The sequence below is a fragment of the Saccostrea cucullata genome, unplaced genomic scaffold, assembly GCF_032062105.1.
Source record: "Saccostrea cucullata isolate Sc308-1 unplaced genomic scaffold, CSIRO_AGI_Scuc_v1 ctg11497, whole genome shotgun sequence".
In the NCBI taxonomy this organism is placed as follows: domain Eukaryota; kingdom Metazoa; phylum Mollusca; class Bivalvia; order Ostreida; family Ostreidae; genus Saccostrea; species Saccostrea cuccullata.
Window position 1 is genome coordinate 15,825 of NW_026925944.1, and position 18,111 is coordinate 33,935.

At 32.2% G+C, this 18,111-nt stretch overlaps 1 protein-coding gene across 1 annotated transcript; it reads right to left on the minus strand.

Annotated features, from left to right (window-relative positions):
• Nucleotides 1-2,680: 2,680 nt before the first annotated feature.
• On the minus strand, nt 2,681-18,111 carry LOC134270134 (mucin-2-like). The gene is made up of 9 exons (XM_062752313.1): nt 18,068-18,111; nt 16,856-16,930; nt 16,411-16,485; nt 16,140-16,190; nt 15,303-15,377; nt 14,210-14,290; nt 12,612-12,653; nt 3,022-3,210; nt 2,681-2,784 (listed from the first exon to the last, which is right to left on the minus strand). The coding sequence occupies exons 2-9, from the start codon at nt 16,887-16,889 to the stop codon at nt 2,681-2,683; spliced, it is 651 nt and encodes a 216-aa protein (XP_062608297.1). The 5' UTR covers nt 16,890-16,930; nt 18,068-18,111.

Consider the following 18,111-nt stretch of genomic DNA (forward strand, 5'->3'; position numbering starts at 1 on the left):
TATTTTTTAATAATGTGATTTAAATGGGGAGTTTTGTTGACATTTCTATATTTCTGTGTTGGTGGAAAACTACACATGGTATAAAAAGTATACAGAATAATGTTACATTCTCATGAATCGATACCGTCAATCGGTCTAACAATATTACTGTTCATTTACTACAATATAGTGCTTGGCCGAAATCATATTGATACATCGGTACAATGTATTAACCAATATCTCAAAGCAACATTAATGCTAACATTATTCTTGAATGTTCGTCATAACTAAAAACATGAAATGTAACAGTTTTTAAGTAGAAAAAATTGATTATACCAAACATAAACTTGCACTATTGATAATTGTATTATACACAAAATTCAAAACTAAGGTACGTACTGTCTGAGCGCTTTTCTAAAGTGTCCGATATGAACTGAAGATAAGGACACTAAGAAATATCGAGACAAAACTTTACAGTTGTACTTAACTTCACTCATTGTCCAAGAAAACTCCGTCAAGGTTAATGAATATATAGCTTTTATGTGTTTTATCAACAAACATATACGATTTTAGAAACCATTTCTTTTTTGCTCCTAAATACACTGTTGCTTTATTTTTGTGAAGGTTGATGACTTAAGGTCAAGATCTAGTAAATGAAAGGTGCCTACAGATTTCTCAAATTTGAGAAATTAATTCCTTTATTGATGCTTTATAACTTTAGCTTGGTCAAATAAGGTGTTTCGGGGCATAATTTGTAGGTAAACAAGATGAAAAACTGTATTTTAAACTGTCATTTGCAATGAAAAATTAAGAAAACCAGTCATGAATATAGGAGTTTTTTTTCATATTCGACAAAGGAAATGTATCCAGATTGCCTACAGTCTCTCAGAAAACGGTAATTAATATGTTCTTGGCTTCTTCTTTAAATCATTGTCAAATTTAATATAGGTATCCGGTTTACTTTTCATATGATTTCAAATTGCTTGTCATGAAAATACCCTTTTTTCTACATAATTCTGCTAAAGCCGTAAAGTACGGGAAAAAGAAAGTTGAAATTGATTATGACGTCATAATGAATCTAGCACCAAAGAATTAGTCTAAAGTTATTTACTAGATCTTGACCTTAAAAAAATGCAAATATAGAAAAGTTTTAATTTAAGAATATGTGCATTTCGTGATATGAACCAATAATCCCAAAAAGAGTTATTTCCCTTCATGTCAAAATGGCACGTGCTATATATAGACAAAGCGTTATACGTGAGATACGTGCCTCCACTGTTGTAGGGACGAGTTGCTGACCTTCAAAAAAGGACCGCGCCTCGTAGATCATATATATAGCTAGGCATATGTTTCTAACAGAATACTCAACGATTCTAACTTGTAGTGAATTTAAAGATATCTTGTCAAATACCAGTCTCTAGCGAAGTAAAAACTCACTTGAGCCCTCGGCTCAGGTGAGCTAAAAAGAATATTTTTTCTAAAAACTTCTAAGAGAGGATTTGTAAATATATATTCTTTCTTTGCAAGAGTACATATTGTAATACTTTCTTGGCAATTTAAACGCCCAAATTGTTATTTATACTTTCTTTGCAAAAAAACAAAAAAAAAACAAAAACAAAAAACAAAAACAAAACTGTATCATATACTTTCATTGCAAAATTCCTTAATATATATCTTTGCAAAAGCCCAAATTGTAATATATAGTTTCTTTGCAAAAGTCCAGATTGTAATATATACTTCTTTTGCACAAGACCAAATTCTTTTGGAAAATGGGATACAATTAGAATGTATGAATTCCCGACCTTCACCTTTTATTTTGTGAGAGAGTGCATTTTCATTCATTTCGAAGACCTGCATATTTTATTTACAGCAGAAACAACAGAACTACAGTCTATATTCCAAGATATTTTCTAAGACACTCTCTATCATCACAGCAGTAGATTTCTGAGTTGTGTAAAAATGTGGTCATGAAGTGACAGTCTTGACTCTGTAATGAAATTACAAGTTGGTTTATATCAATAATAGCAAATTAGTTACTACATAACACACTTACGAAACTTACGTAATTCATAATCAATATAATTTAACAATGACTGTTAAGCAAAGAGTAACTTACTAGAATACAATGTACAGTGAATTGAAATCCCTGGGTTGTTACAGCCCTCACCATGCATGATTCTGATGCTGAACAGGTCTGATTCCAAACACAGTTCAGATTTTCATCGCAAGAGGGACAGGGCTTACCTAATCAGAAAGGGGCACATGCTTACAAGGGAGCACAAGTTTATTTTTTGATAATATGCGTTTAATTCCTCTAACTAAACACTAACAGTATTAAGAAGCATAGATTCATAAGTACATTAGTGGTTGCTGAAATTGTAGTTATTGATCTTGTAGTAGTGGCTAAAACCAAAAGGTTAATAATACTAGGTACTCAGTGTCTTCATATCTAAAACCAAAGAACTAGACAGAAATTGTTTTATTCGCCAGAATTGATAGATCGGGGGCGCATATTGTTTTTGTTCTGTCTGTCTGTTTGTTTGCCTGTTTGTCTGTCAACTTTAACCTTCGCCATAACCTTTTAACCATGAAATCTAGGGACTTCATATTTGGTGTGCATGCAGCCACGGCCTATTCTCTCAACGAGCAAGTTAAATCATATTGCACGAATTTGTGTATTTGTTAAAGTTGCTTGCCTGTATTAAATTTTATAAGTAAAATTTGGTGTTTGGCTTCTCTGATAATTACCTATAAATTTTACTAGTGCAAGGGCAGTGCAGATTTTAGAACATTCAGTTGATTGACCTGTTCCAACGAACTAAACTTTATATTTAGAAATTCGATTGTCTTAATTCTAAATTAAAATTAGAATTAAAAATTCAAAATTAAAAACAAAAATAGAAGAAAAAGTACGTCGTGTGATTGCTAATTAAACATCCGGACTAATTATGAATCTGCCTAAAGTTGTTGGCGTTGAAGACGTATTGTGGGATAATTATTTGTTGGTGTTTCTGTTCATGCGATGATTGTTGTGTGTTTTACTTGTGGTTGAAGTTACGGTCGGTGTTGTTGAAGTAATTGTTGTTGTTGTCGATGGTGAGTTTGTTGTTGCGGGTTGAGTGGTGGTTATTGTTGTTAAAGGTGATGAAGTTGTTGTTGCGGATGTTGTCGTCATTATAGTTGCTGTTGAAGGTTGTGTTGCAGCCTTTGTTGTCTTTGTAGTCGTAGAAACTTGTAAGTAAAGCACATAAGAATTTTTTTTCATTCTGTAAAAATATTTCCTTAAAAATCCATACTGAAGAACAAATTATATTTAGCAGCTTTCAGTCTCCTAAAGAAGTTTCATATGGCATTAAAACTCTATAGCAATTCCATGGGATAAAGATTAATAATAAGCATATATGAATATTTATTACTTAAATACGGTATTTTTTATAATTACAAAAATGAAACAAGAGGCCCATGGTCCTTATAGGTCACCTGAGCATCATGCAAAAACTTTCCAATGATTGAATTTGGTTTATGTTTTAAACTAGACGCCTTGGCATTCAAAATTTATAAAGAGGCGCCATTGCTTATCATATCTATTCACTTAGCAATTGCTTAGGTTGATACTTAATACCCATATGCAGGGTAGGGGAACAAAAAATGTATTTCGACTAATCAGTAATATTCAGCATTAATCAGTAGGTCCCTACCCCACATGAACCCCTAACCCTAAGTCCATCATTTCACAATTTGGAAAAGACACCCTTGTTTATCAAAAATGTTTGATTAATACCAAAACAATGAATTCATTTTCAGAATACAGGTAGTGCCCTCCTCTATAGCTGGGGCAGGGGTTCCATAAATGGAGCAGAGAAGAAGATTTTCAATTAATTTCTGCATTTTCTCTATATAATCATAAGAGCCCCGTCCTAAGACCAGTACCTCTGACCCTGGGCTATAGAATTAACAATTCTGGAAGAGGAATTGTGGCTCATCATAACTATGTACTTAGTAAGTTTAATTAATACCCTGGGGCAGAGAAAAAGTTTCTCAAAGAGTTAATGTATTTTCACTATATAATCAATAGAAGTCCCCGCCCTAACACCAGAACCCCTGACTCACGGGCCATGAAATTTACAATTTTGGAAGAGGCATTGTTGCTCATCATAACTAGTGTATATATGAAGTTTTACCATTTGAATAGTTGGAGTTTTTTCCTCAAATACAAAATATGTTTGTTCTTAGTATATGCTGTAGTATCTTCGGATACTACATGCCTAAATTAAATATTTCTGTGATTGATTCTGCCTAAATTTAGGTATTTGATAGAACAGGAGGAAATTCAGCTTGTGATAAAATAAATGATATTTTTTTCAATAACGAATACAAAAACATAATAATGTTACTCATGTTCACCCTTTAAAAGTTCGAGGTTTGATGAATGTGCTACTAAAAGACAGAACATTTATTAAATAGGTAAAAATATACAGGAAAATTTTCTCAGGAAGTGTAATATTAGAGAGGTTTAGCAAGATCACTTGTTCGTGTTCATGTACGTGTAAACTACAAGTTAGAATTACACGTACACGTTAACATTATTTTCTTGTTTAGCAAAGTATAACTTGTACATGTACTTGTAAGTGTTTTAAATGTAAAAGCGGTTTACATTTAAAATTCATCCGAAAAAGCAATAAATATAAATTTTAAAACGTATATCACCGTTTTACATAAATATATGCATGTACTTATGAGAAGAAGATTGTACAGAGCTCTTATATTTTTAATCGGTCAAAGTACAGTACAGTCAACGCTGTTTATGCATTTACTGCGCACCTCCGCGGTGTGAATCTCATCGCGGTTAGTACAGGTGTCTCAGGTAAAAACCGCGTGCCCCCGCGGTTCAACAATCCAGGTAAATCACACCGTCGCGGTGCACATTAGCGATTACAGGTGAAAAACAGTCTTGGTCTCAAACGCGAGTTACCTCCCTTTGAAATTATAAAGCAAAACAAAATATTATATTTAGACATAAAATGACTTATACCGGTAATAATTTTGATTTAATGGACCGGGCGAAATGAATGAAACCTGCAGAACACCATAATATACAGATAAACGTAACACTCTCAAATGTTTTCTATGGAAAAATAATTAAATTTAAATATTATAAAAAAAAATTCCTTAAACAAGCAAAATTCAAATCAGATATGGCTAAAAATCTTTTACATGTATCTCAACATAACTTTTCTGACTGATTTTTCTGACTGTGAAAGATCTCAACCCCCCCTCCCCTTTTCTGTTTGTTTGAATTCCATTGCTAATGCATCAAATTCTTTTGATATAATATATTTAGACATAAAATGACTTGTACAGGAATAATTTTGATTTAATGGACCGGGCGAAATGAATGAAACCAGCAGAACACCATAATATACAGATAAACGTAACACTCTAAAATATTTTCTATGGAAAAATAATTAAATTTAAATATTTTTTTAAAAAATTCCTTTTACGAGCAAAATTCAAATCACGAAATGGCCAAAAATCTTTTACATGTATCTCAACATAACTTTGTGACTAATTTTTCTGACCATGATTCCTTTATTGTACTACCGGTGAATACAATTGTCAGGTGGATTCCCTGGCCAACACACGTGATCACGAGTATAGTTAGGTAAAAAAAAATGTTTCTCCTTTTAAATGCCATTTAAAACGCCAGTGATATTTTTCATAGCTTCTAATGTCTGCATTTTATTCATAAGAACATTTCTTTTGCTTTGCACTCCATTGACATGATCATAGATTGACCTGAACCACGTATTCGAAGTAACATATAAACATGTATTTGGCGTCAATGTAATCAATCAACAATTGGTCAGTTGCTCGTGGTAAGATCCTCTGTGCGCATGAATAGTAATAGCCATATAAGGCAAACAAAGATTTGTCAGTGGACATGTTTTCAGAAGAAAAGACTATAGCAATTTCCTGTTTACTGCCAATTTTATCTATAAAACCGGTTGTACCCTATAACCTTTGAATAGGTAAACCTAAACCACGTGTCTTTAATTTAAATCACAATAACATTAGTAGGGGTGACTAAGTCCTACTCCTTTAAAGCCTCTGAAAAATGACAAACCTCGCCCTTCAAACAGTTTTGCAACCGTTATCAAAAATGATAGTGACTAATCACTATATCTCATGTTATAAACCGTCCTTTCGTTATAGAACTGGACGATATCAAGCAACAAGTGGAGTGCAATGTTGCCATCTAATATAATGATGGCGTTTCTGATGTTTTTCGTTAATGAACAAAAGTCGTCCAAAGGACCAATTTCTTCCATTTTTCTGATAATATCAGGTAGAACACTGTTAATTTCACTGTGTTCTGTGTTAGTCTCAGCATCTTATCCAAACTCACATTGCTGCTGACGTTTACTTTCATGAACTTCAATTTTTTTACTCTCAACATTTACACGCACTGTATATCCATTATTAATTTTTTTCTTTAAGTTCAGATAAGTATATAGGAAAGCGAATAGATTTATATATAGTTTTTTCCAGTTTCTGCGTTAAGTTCTAATTTACGTATGCTGAATTTTTTTGCTTCCAAATGGTGACATATGCTATGTATGGCAAGCCAAATTCACAAAAATGAGCTAAACACAGTTTCACGGTTGATAAAAAACATTATCGACTGTAAACTATAGATTTACAAATCGTGAAACTGTATTTATCAGATAATATATGTTTTATATTCGCTTTAACTATGGTTTAAAGATGCAAAATATAGATTAACACTGTTAACTATAGTTTACAGTCCGTAAACTTTAGTTTATATGCTAGTTTATAAACCTAGTTTATCGACTGTGAAACTATGTTTGGTTCATTTTTTGTGCAATTGGCGTGCCATAGCTATGGTTCAAAATTACAATAACATCTTTGTCTTTTTTAACACAAAATAACATGATATGTCTGCCTCTACAATAGAAAAGAAAACACATTAAATTATAATTATGTTTATTAAGGTCATCCTACTTCATTGGGAAAATCTATATTACGGTCATCTTAATATTTTGTTACGGTCATCATTGTCAAAAACTTTGAGGTTGTACTACAGCTTTATTTCCTTAAATTCAGGTAAGTTATAATAACAAGTAGCAAGTTTTCATTAGCGTACATTTGAATTTTGCAAGAATTAACACAGATAACCTGGCAAATGTTTGAAATCTTGACTGAAAAATTCTAACCGGTGACCTCGGCCGACGTGTTTTGATGACCGTAATATATACTACGGTCAGCCGCTTTCCTACAGTGACAGAAGTCACTTATGAAGTTTACACTTGCTGAGTTACCTATCGATGTTTAATCCATTTCATTGACTATAATTCTATCCTTATGATTTGGAAGATTCTCTGTAAAAGTTTAAAATTGGTATAGTCATGGTAAAAATCTGTGATGAAAAAAAATGTGTTTGGGAAAATTTGTGTTGAAAACGGATTTATTTGTGTGTGAAATGCGCAAAGCTTGAGCATTTAAATCAATATTGGTTGAAGTAAAGTAACCACAGATCGCTTGTCCTTACGCAATGAATCGTCAAAATGAAAAGTAAAATTACACATGGAGCTAAAACATTTGAAAATTGAAGACTGATTAATGCACATGTAAAATAAATGCCCCAGCGTTTTGTACTAAAGTCAAACCTAAGACATTTTTGATAGATTCGATTTACTTAAAGAAAATAATATTTTCCCGTAAGTTTGTAAATTAGATTTAACACGTCGACCACGGTTGGTCGCGTAATTGTAAACAAACACAAAACCTAATTAGCTGTTTTAGATTTACATGTATCACGATCAAATTTAAATCAAAGATAAGCCAACATATTAATCTCAAATATTCGACAATAATAATTTTCCATTAATTGTCGTGTTGTAGAATGGTTAAATATATCAATTATTTTGCCTATGACTGCGGGGTCAATGGTTCACCGCGGAGTGTCGCTTTAGATTTTCTCGACCGTGTGTAATCGAGGGATAGATTACGTAATGGTAAACACACTTAGAATCTGGGTTCCAGGTGAATGTGAGAATTGCGCAGTAAATAATTGTGTATTATTTGACTCTTAAATTTTTTTTTATGAGACCCGGGGCTTATATTGTTTTCGTTAATATTGTTTGTGTTCATATTTAAACGAAGAAAAGATGCTCGTACTTTTTTCTATCACTCTCTCTCTCTCTTAGAAAGATTTTTATTAATAAAAGGAAAAGTTTGTCATCGAATACTCTGAGCGGGAGCCAAAGAACACATTTAAAACCTAATTTTTAAACAAATATGATACAGCGTCGTAATATATTTATTACTTACGGCAAGTTTATTTCAATTATACACATAAAAAGTTTTCCTTCAACATGTTCAATAGCAAAATGAGAACGGGGCCGTGTTTACGGATCTAGCATTCTTTCCTACCATACGCAAGACTCGAACAAAATAATATTTTCATAGGACAGAAATGGTATAAAGGAACGATTTCATAATCGACAGCCAATCAAAATATTTACTGTTTTTGAGTTATAAAGCAAAAACTTTCAAGGCCCCTAGATCCCTAATTTTAGGGGCCAGCCCCTTTTAAATGATATCAAATGAAAGCTCTTGCGATAATGCACAACTTTTTTCCAATATGTCTTAACAAAATATTTTTTCTTTTCAAGATATAAAGAAAATATGTCATATTTTTTGCTGTTTTCCGCGTTCTAACTTTTGACCCCTCTCTAGCGCCATTTTTAATGCAAAAAACATTTAACAAAAACCGATGTGCACAACTTCAATGCTTCCTCTTTTCAATTTCAAAGGGTTTTGTGCTCCAGTTATTACCTTCTCAGAGCCTTTGTCTGGAAATCAGAAGCATGAAAAATTCAATCAAAGTAGAATAACTCATAAATAGAAGGAAATTTTCGAATTGTGTAACAGTATTCTAAAAGGGTTTTAAAAAGTCTAAAACCTCTGAAAATTTGAACAAAATCCGTTCAGGAATGAGGAAGATATGAAGCGTCAAAGTTGGCGTCTAGGAAGAAAACCAAAAAAAAAAAGAATAATAAGAACTAAAGCCGAGCTCGTTGCAAAGCAACGAGAAGGTCTTCCGTCCTGTTTGACCGGAAGTAATTTCATTTAAAAAAAAAGAGTAATGAAGTCCAAAAATGGGTTAATCCTCCAAATCTATGTTAAGTATAGCAAACTTAAGCCATTCGATGGTACTTCCGGTTTGAATGGAAGTGACGACGACGGACGGAAAATTAATATTTAAGCTTCTAGTGAGACATGTTACCCCAAAACCTGTCAAAAACGGCAAAAATATGCATTTTCTGACTACTTCCGGAAGTGACGTCGCCGGACGTATTTTGACGACCCCATTAGATAAAACTTGATATTTTGAACAACTTTGCTTCTTTGATGCATAACAAATTCTCAATACTTTTTGAGATATCTGGAAAAAACTTTTGGCCCCTCTAGGTCCCTTAATTTAGGGGTCAGCCCTTTTTTTCCACATATCATTTGAAAGATCTTCTAATTCTGCACAAATTATGTTCTATATATTTTAACAAAATGTTTTTAGTTTAGAAGATAAAAAGAAAAATATGATTAATTTTTGGTTCTTTTACGCGTTCTAATTTTTGACCCCTATATAGCGCCATTTTGAATACTGAAATCGAAAAACAAAAACCGATGTGCACAACTTCAATCCTTCTATTATCTAAAATCAGTAGAATTTCTGCTCCAGCTTTAGCCGTCTCTGAGCCTTTGTCTGGAAACGAAAGCCTATAAATTTTCTTTTAAAGGGAAATAACTCAAAACCGGAAGTAGCTTTTTGAAATTTTAGACATTATTCTGATAGGGTTTATTAACGTCTATAACGTCTAAAAATTTGAGCGAAATCCGTTGAGAAATGAGCGAGATATGAGGCCTCAAAGTTGCGGTCTAGGAAGCAGAAGAAAAAAAAAGAATAATAATCTTTACCAACAGAATCAGTAGAAGGTCTTCCGTTGGAAACGGAAGACCTTAATAATCTTAATCATCAGAATCAGTAGAAGGTCTTCCGTTGGAAAGTTAATAAGAAAATGCCATTTTTATAACGTTAAAAATACATGTATTGCAATGCATATCGCAATACAGTTAAAAATATCGCAAAATATAGCATTTGCGAAATCTTTGACCAATACACAGCCCTACTTTTTAATGAACATAAATACGAAGTATATGCATTTTTATGGATTAGATTAGTCCATGAAAGTAAAAAAAAAACTTATATGTAGCTACACTGTATTTTTTCAGAAGTTTTTTATTTTTATTTATTTTTATATTATGGTGATTTTTTTTAAAATTAGAAAGTACACATTTCATTCAGTCGTACAAAATTAGATGAAAATCAAATAAGTTTTTTCTTGGGGTATCCCTCATTAATCTACCGGAATGCGTAATGTGTATGAAAATCATTCTGTAACATTTGATGCTGTATCTACATGCTTTCTTCATTCTTTCTTAATAGTATTAAATTATAAAATAATATATATAAATTCCTTTTCTTCATTTGTTAGCAATGTTATTTTGTTGCAGTAGTTGAAGCGTTTTAAGGACACCTTCATCAAATTTTATGAACGAATTTTGAACACGATTTTTTGGTGTTTCAAAAGAATTTATAGCTATAATCATTCATTAATTGCAAAAGTTCAGATACTCAAGTACCTTTAATTAAAAAAGCATCTCATAAATTTCGTCAGAAACTACTATTTTCTGAGCAAGAGAACATTTGAACAAATTTTATTCAATCTTTTTAAGGTGATGAAATTAATTCTCATTTGATTTTATGTATTCAGTGGTATAGGAGGAGTTGCGGATAAGAGATCGGTACACTTCAATATTATAGAAAGAATGCTCGTTTCCATGTTTTGCTTGGAAAACTCAAAATATATGTCAGATCAAAAAGTAAAAAAAACGGACGGACGTATAGACAGACGTACGGACGGACATCTCGATCAATATATATCCTCCCACTTTTCAAGCGGGGTTATAAAAATATCAGTAATGAAAAACATTTCATAAGTCTTAAATAGCAGCTTTCCATCTCCAATTCAATCCCTTGAGAAGTTTCACATAGCACTTCATTTTTGTTATTAGTGATTCTATGAATAAAAGATTACATGTAATAATAAACAGATATGTATATTAAATACTTAATTTTGCTATTTGTTCGTAATAATGAAAAAAATCGAAATAATAATAATAAATCGAAATTTTAATTGTTCCATCCCCTTGAAAAAATGGGTACCTGTAAAGTGCGAAACGAAATAGAAACGAAACGAAACGAAACGAACTGAAACGAAACGAAATCTGCCGAAACGAAACGAAATCTATCGAAACGAAACGAAACCAACCGAACCGAAACGAAATCACGACGAAACGAAACGAAACCTGCCGAAACGAAACGAAACAAAGCTATCAAAATGTTTGGGGTTTTTTTTTCAAATCAAGGTACATATGTGTAACTGCATGTGGACTTTTTTTTTTACTTCAAATAAAATTTATATATATAGTTCAAGCACTTGTTAATATAAAATTTAAATTATTGATAAATTATGCTCCCTTCTCAGTCTAATGATGTATTTACATGTTTACCAGCTGCAAATATGCACGAGTATAATTTCAATATGTGCAGTATTTTCTAATTTTTATATCTTACTCTTATTTTCAGTCCTTATAATATTTATCTAGATACAACATATCAATCAAAATTGATGTTGTTACATGTAAAGGCTCGTTTATGTACGGGTCGAAATAAAGTCACTGTACTGTTGTATTGCGAATGTCTTAAAACATAGGATAAACCAGCGACTTAGAGTATTTAGTAATCCATTCCGAGGTGTCTGATTTTATTGTTCAGTTATACATGTAACTACAACCGGAATCTTGTGTATCCTTTCTACGTACATACAGTCCTATTTTTATCGAGGTAATTTTCGAGGAAGAAATGAGTGGTTTGCAAAAAAGAGGCTCCATAAGAGACGTCGAAAACGATTTAACTGACAAGAAAAAAGTATCTCAAAGCGATGTCAATTTTAAGTAGGTAAATTATTCAGTAAGATATTAATAAAATATGACATAGGCGTTGGAAACGGGGGGAGCCCCCCCCCCCCACCCCTAAACTTTTCTTTTTTTTGCAAAGATATTTATATAGGCATTAGCCTTTTTGTTGGTTACCCCCCCCCCCCCTTTTAATATCCTTCCGACGCGTACGCCTATGTATGAGTTTGAAGCGAAGCCTGTGGTGCTTGAACTATATAAATTTCATATGATGTAAAAATATACAATATAATCATTCTGAAAGTTTTGTTTCGTTTCGTTTCTTCAGGTTTCGTTTTGATTTCGTTTCGTTTCGTCTTGATTTCGTTTCGTTTCGGTAGGTTTCGTTTCGTTTCGGTAGATTTCGTTTCGTTTCGGCAGATTTCGTTTCGTTTCAGTTCGTTTCGTTTCGTTTCGTTTCTATTTCGTTTCGCACTTTACAGGTACCCTTGAAAAATGGATTCAAACACGATTCTACTAATATAAAGAAGAATTTAAACTAAACGAAAAACAGATTTAAATAGGTACTCTACCGGCGTGGCAAGAACATGGGTCTCCTTGATGGCGTACAGAGTCTGTTGTGATAAAAAAAAGTGGTTATTTTAAACGAAATTACAACTTTGACGACTCTGGATTGAAAAATGATAATATTGTAAAAAAAAAAAAAAAAAGATCTCTGATTTAGAACATAAAGTTTTGAAATTTTGAAATTAATATCTCATTTATTTATTGACAGGCTGATAAACTGGCAACACTAATTTGTGCAGGATAAACATATACATTTAAACATGTACTGAAAGGAAAAAGAAATTCAGGGTACGTAGCATAATATTCGAAATTTTTTGACCGCATGACCGAATCTAACGAAAATTGGTCAGATGAGAATGTTAGTTACTTGCACCAAACCAAGCGTTCAGAATGACACAACCGTAAAATGTGTGTCGCCATGTAGGGAAAACGCATTAAGTAAAAATTACGTGTAAATTGATGGCGATAAGTTTGTCAAGAAATCTTGTTGTATCATTGTTTTTCAATGTGTACGGACGATATGAATTCTCTGGAATCTTGGTACAGTTTACGGAAGTTCCATGGGGTCTGGTTTCGAATTGCCTAAGTAAGGACAAAGGCAACAACGGGTAACTGAGCACTTTTTTGTAAATCCCTCCCCATAGAACGTGTTACCCGTTGTCAAAGAGAGCCTGGAATGGTTTCCAACCAACATGACGATGACGTTGACGCAAAACAGAGTCACGTTAAAATCGGTTTATTCTTCATGCCACCTGTTTAATCGCCACCTTACTACCACAAAAACCGCTATTAATACAATAGACTATGTCGATCATTACATTCACCCCAAAACTGAAATAAATCAATTGCGCAATTTGGGTTTTTGATCCGGTCAACTTTACATTTGTGTTCCTGTCACTGGCGCATGCGTGCGTCGCGTCGTTTGACTAATTTTTCGGTGTGGTTACCCATGCCCAATAAAGCCAGGGGTCCGTTTTACAAAAGAACTTACGACTAAGACCAAAAACTTCAGGTTATTGTAAAATTTTGCAGAATTAATAATTATCTTTGAAAAATTTTGTGTAAAAATATCTCATCACGTTCCTTTTAAATATAATTTTCGATATAATATCAATTAAAAAGTTATATGAAGAATAAGATTTTCTAAGTCGTAAGTCCTTTTGTAAAACGGGCCCCAGGGTTTAAAAGACAAACACTCTGATGAATTCCATGAAAAGGAAAGTCAAGACTGTGACAGATGTGCAGGAGAGACATTGAAGATGATGAGAGTTTTCGATTTTCATTTTTGGGGGTATCGTCATGTGACTTTCAATAACTCATGAATTATAAGACGAAATTAAATGGGATTTTCCTTGGCTAAATTTTCTTTAAAGTTAGATAGGAATAATGAAAAAATTAAAAATGAAAATAAATTCCCCTCAAAGGTTTACCCGTCGTTTCTATTTCCTTTCAGTATATATAAAAAATGTGCTCTAATCTATCCAAGTAGTAACTACCGTTAGTTGACAAAACATGTGAATGGTAGTGTTTCCGACATTTGTTTCACGTACAAAATAAAACCAGTTATAGCACTTATTTTTCACTTTGTAGCATAGTGTATTACCATACAAATGCCATATCAAGTTCTCTGCACAGTCGTGACCATCATGGTTGTGTTCTACAATCTCAGCAAGTTCCTGCCAAACTGAAAGAAATTTTAAAGGCACCACATGAGTCGAAACATCTTCAATTTTTTGTGTTAAATTACAAGTTTAAAATCTTGGACTCTGTTATGGTGTTCTGACTTCATCTTAAGGACTTGTTTGAGCCAAACACGCGACTACGCTAGTTAGGAGCGACTACAATCAGGTACGTTACAATATGTATCTCTACTTTTATATAATTATTTAAAAAGCAATTACTTCATGTTGGCTTCAATTCATGACAACAATAATAAACATGTCTTAAAGAAAAGATATATCTTCAAAGTCTATAGGAATCGGTCAATATGAAGGAACATCTATACACCAATGAAAAAGTTTTGGGTGTTTAAGAAAATTAAATTGTAAAAAGTTGGCAATTTCAGGTTAATCTTATTTAATTTTCAACATAGGGTATCTGCCTTTATACCCCGAGAAAATTTTTGAAAGGCAAGCAAAGTAACAATGAACACAGTCACTATTGCTGACTTAAATAGGGACATGCAAGTGAAGTATTCAGTTACTTCATCTTGGTCAAATAAAATGCCACGAATTCTTTAATTGATTACAAACTGTTATATGCACCTTGGATTTCAATTCAATTCATTTTTGAATAAATGGACAGATCATAAAAACTACCAGTGTTAAAGTATAGTATGGTGTAGCGCATAGAGGGTCTTATACAACGTATGTTAGATATGTAAATAACATTGAACAAATCTATATTAGAAATATTCACTAACACCTTGATGCAAAGTATATAAAAGCAAAAATTAACTGTTTGCATAATCTTTCTCAAGTAAGTCACAACGACAAAAATTTTTCTTCGGCAATTTTTTTTTTGCAATTTTGTTCTTGTTCTTTTGATCTTGTCCATCGGTTCTTCTCTCTTTTGTCCCCTGAGCTGATAAATCTTTGTACCAAATCTTTAACGCAAACTATGCCGAAAGACCAAAGGGTATAATTCCAATGATAATCAAGTATACAGAGTTGATAACATTAAATTGTTACAAATACCAGCTGTATGCGAATGACAAGACTGCGACGTTGAATGAGCAATATTCATTTGGTCGAGGAAATGTGATATAGCACCTAAAATGAAATAGAAAGATAACACTTGTAAACAATGCTCAACTTCCCCAAGTACTTTAAATCTCATCTTATTATTGACGTTAAAGTCCTTATAAACGAATCATTGTATTATTTTTTTAAGGCATTATTTTGTTGCTAGCAATTATTATTGACGTTACATTTGAAGTAATACATATATTATTGGAGAAAATAAAATATATTTGCATAGTACTGCCAGCTATTCACTCTTATTCCTTGCGCAAATGTAGTAGTACTTGAATTAAAATTCAATAGATTTAGATTACTCAGATGTTTGAAATAATTTGCAAATAATATAATCAAACAAGTGAATAATGGCTATATTATCATTTTAAACTTGGCGAATAAATATACGATCTCCCATGATTTGTAGTTGGATATGATTTTTATCCAACGAACTGCCTTTTTTTTTATCCCCGAGCCTTGGCGAGGGGATAAAACACTCAACGAGTTCGATAAAAATCATATCCAACTACTAATCATGGGGGATTCTTTTTATCCCATGTTTAATACTTCACAATCAATGTTTTACATACTTTTTATTTATAAATATAAATAGAACTGCACTTTATTTTTCTTCATTAAGCTAACGCAAAACCCATTGTGACGTCACAACCGTGGGATACGAAAAATATCCAATGAGACATATCCACGAGATAAAGGGGTAAACATCGGATAAATAACGATAATATCACTGAGAATACTCATTCGGTTATTAAATCAGGTACTGAGAATCATACATACTTCTATACGGGTTACTATGGGAATGTCTTGCACAATCCCAAGCTCTCCTATCTGAAATCAACGATTTCTCAGAATAATTTTTAAAAGAATAATTTTCAAAAAAAAAAACAAACAACATTTCAACCCTGCTCTCTTATCCCAATATTATAAAAAAAACCCTGCCATTTGCAACTTTTAATTGTAAAATTTTTATCCATTAACTACCTCTATAGTTATTTTCTAAAAATGATTTATCGTCAAAATCGCTATACAATTTGCATAATGAACGTACCCCGGCCTCCACTGTAATGTAGATCAAAGCTCTTGTTACACTCGCAATAATCATCTGTACCATTAGGAAAGAGTGCTGCAGTACACGACAGAGATATAAAGGATAACTACACTGACATACATACACATTATGCACATGTATATTTAAGCATAAAGAGTTATCCATATCCATGGGTCCATGTCATTGGGTTCATAAGTGTTTTTTAATGTTCATTGCTGTTATAAATAACAATCAATTTATTTTATGTACATGTATATAAATGTACGTAGTATGATAAAACTGCAAAATTAACTCCAAAAAGGTACGAAGTGCGTAATTGTAAATATAAAGTGAAAAAACTCCCCAACTTAACGAGTATAAAATCTAAGGTTATACAAATGTGTAACTAATCATGAACGACATCAAGCCTGTACGTGTACTGTTTAAAAAGAAAGACTTTTCATACCTGCCATCTGGTTTATAACAGCATCTCTCCTCATACCATTTGGATAGCCAGTTTCATGATTAAGGAAAGACCATACTAGAAGACGTCCGAAAAATTATTACTTTTTAATTATATAATCGGTGGGATCAAGACTCTAGAACATTTTTGAACGTTTTAGTGAAAAATTCAAGAACCCTTTTTCTTGAAGAAATTAAAAAGATAATATTTTAGAGTATAAACAGAAAAAAAATATGTTTTGTACTTCTTTAACAAAGTATAAATATACTATAAGATTTTTACTTTTGTGTCACTTACATATTTAAACTCAAAAATAAAATTCGAGCTGAAGGTTAAAGCTTAAAAAGATACACACTGACCCAAAAATGGGCAAAATTGAAAAAAAGGATGATGCACTTCTCTCAATTCTTGACAGTATTAGTTTTAAAAATATTGATTCACTCCTTCCTTCTTATTCAATTGTATAGATCACAAGATACAATAGTCTCAATTTAAGTCCCAAGAAGTGGACTGTCGTTAATCCAAGTTTTCCGGAGCAATCTTCGAAAACAATAATCAGAAAATATTTTCAAATCTTTTTCAAATCAATTTTACGCTATTAATAGAAGTTACATGATGATTTCATTGACGATAACGATGCAGTAGATACATTCCTCTTTCCCCAGATTTCCCTTTCTTTGCTTGCTTCATAGAGCAAATGAGTTTGTAAAAAAACCTTTGGTATACTAATTTTTTTGATGAAGTTTTAGATTTATAATACAAATATCATTTGGAAAATATATGACTTTGACTCACTATCATTATCAATCGTCCTTTCAGGGACCTAGAACTTCGTGTAACTTTACTCTGTTACCCTATTTGTACTTTATTTACCTCTAAAGAATATGGGTTTTGAATATGTAGTAACAGTTTATTATGTATTTGTATTTACAAATGTATAGTATCGTCAAACAATTGTTTGTTAGTTTTCAGTTTTCTGAATATAAATTGTCTAAAAGAAATATTTTTATGTCTTCTTTTTAAACCTTTTTCACGATCTTGTTATTAATTTTATCCATTTATTTTCTATTTTTTTGCGCGCTCTCTCTCTCTCTCTCTCAAAATCATATTTTTCTATCATTCATTGTTCATTATTCTATTACGATTGCGGGCAACCATTCTGCAAACAAGATAAATCATTATATTTTGACCATTTATATTAGAAAAACATAGTACCTGTATGTTCACTGAGGCATTCTCCTTTCTTAAAAAGCTGATAT

Excerpts from the sequence above, each read along its gene's own strand:
- LOC134270134 (XM_062752313.1), bottom strand. The coding sequence starts at position 16,889 with ATGAGGAGAGATGCTGTTATAAACCAGATGGCAG. Across the intron at positions 16,191-16,410 it reads ACATTACAGTGGAGGCCGGG|ATAGGAGAGCTTGGGATTGT; the intron begins GTACGTTCATTA and ends CGTTGATTTCAG. Across the intron at positions 14,291-15,302 it reads TTGTCATTCGCATACAGCTG|TTTGGCAGGAACTTGCTGAG; the intron begins GTATTTGTAACA and ends AATTTCTTTCAG.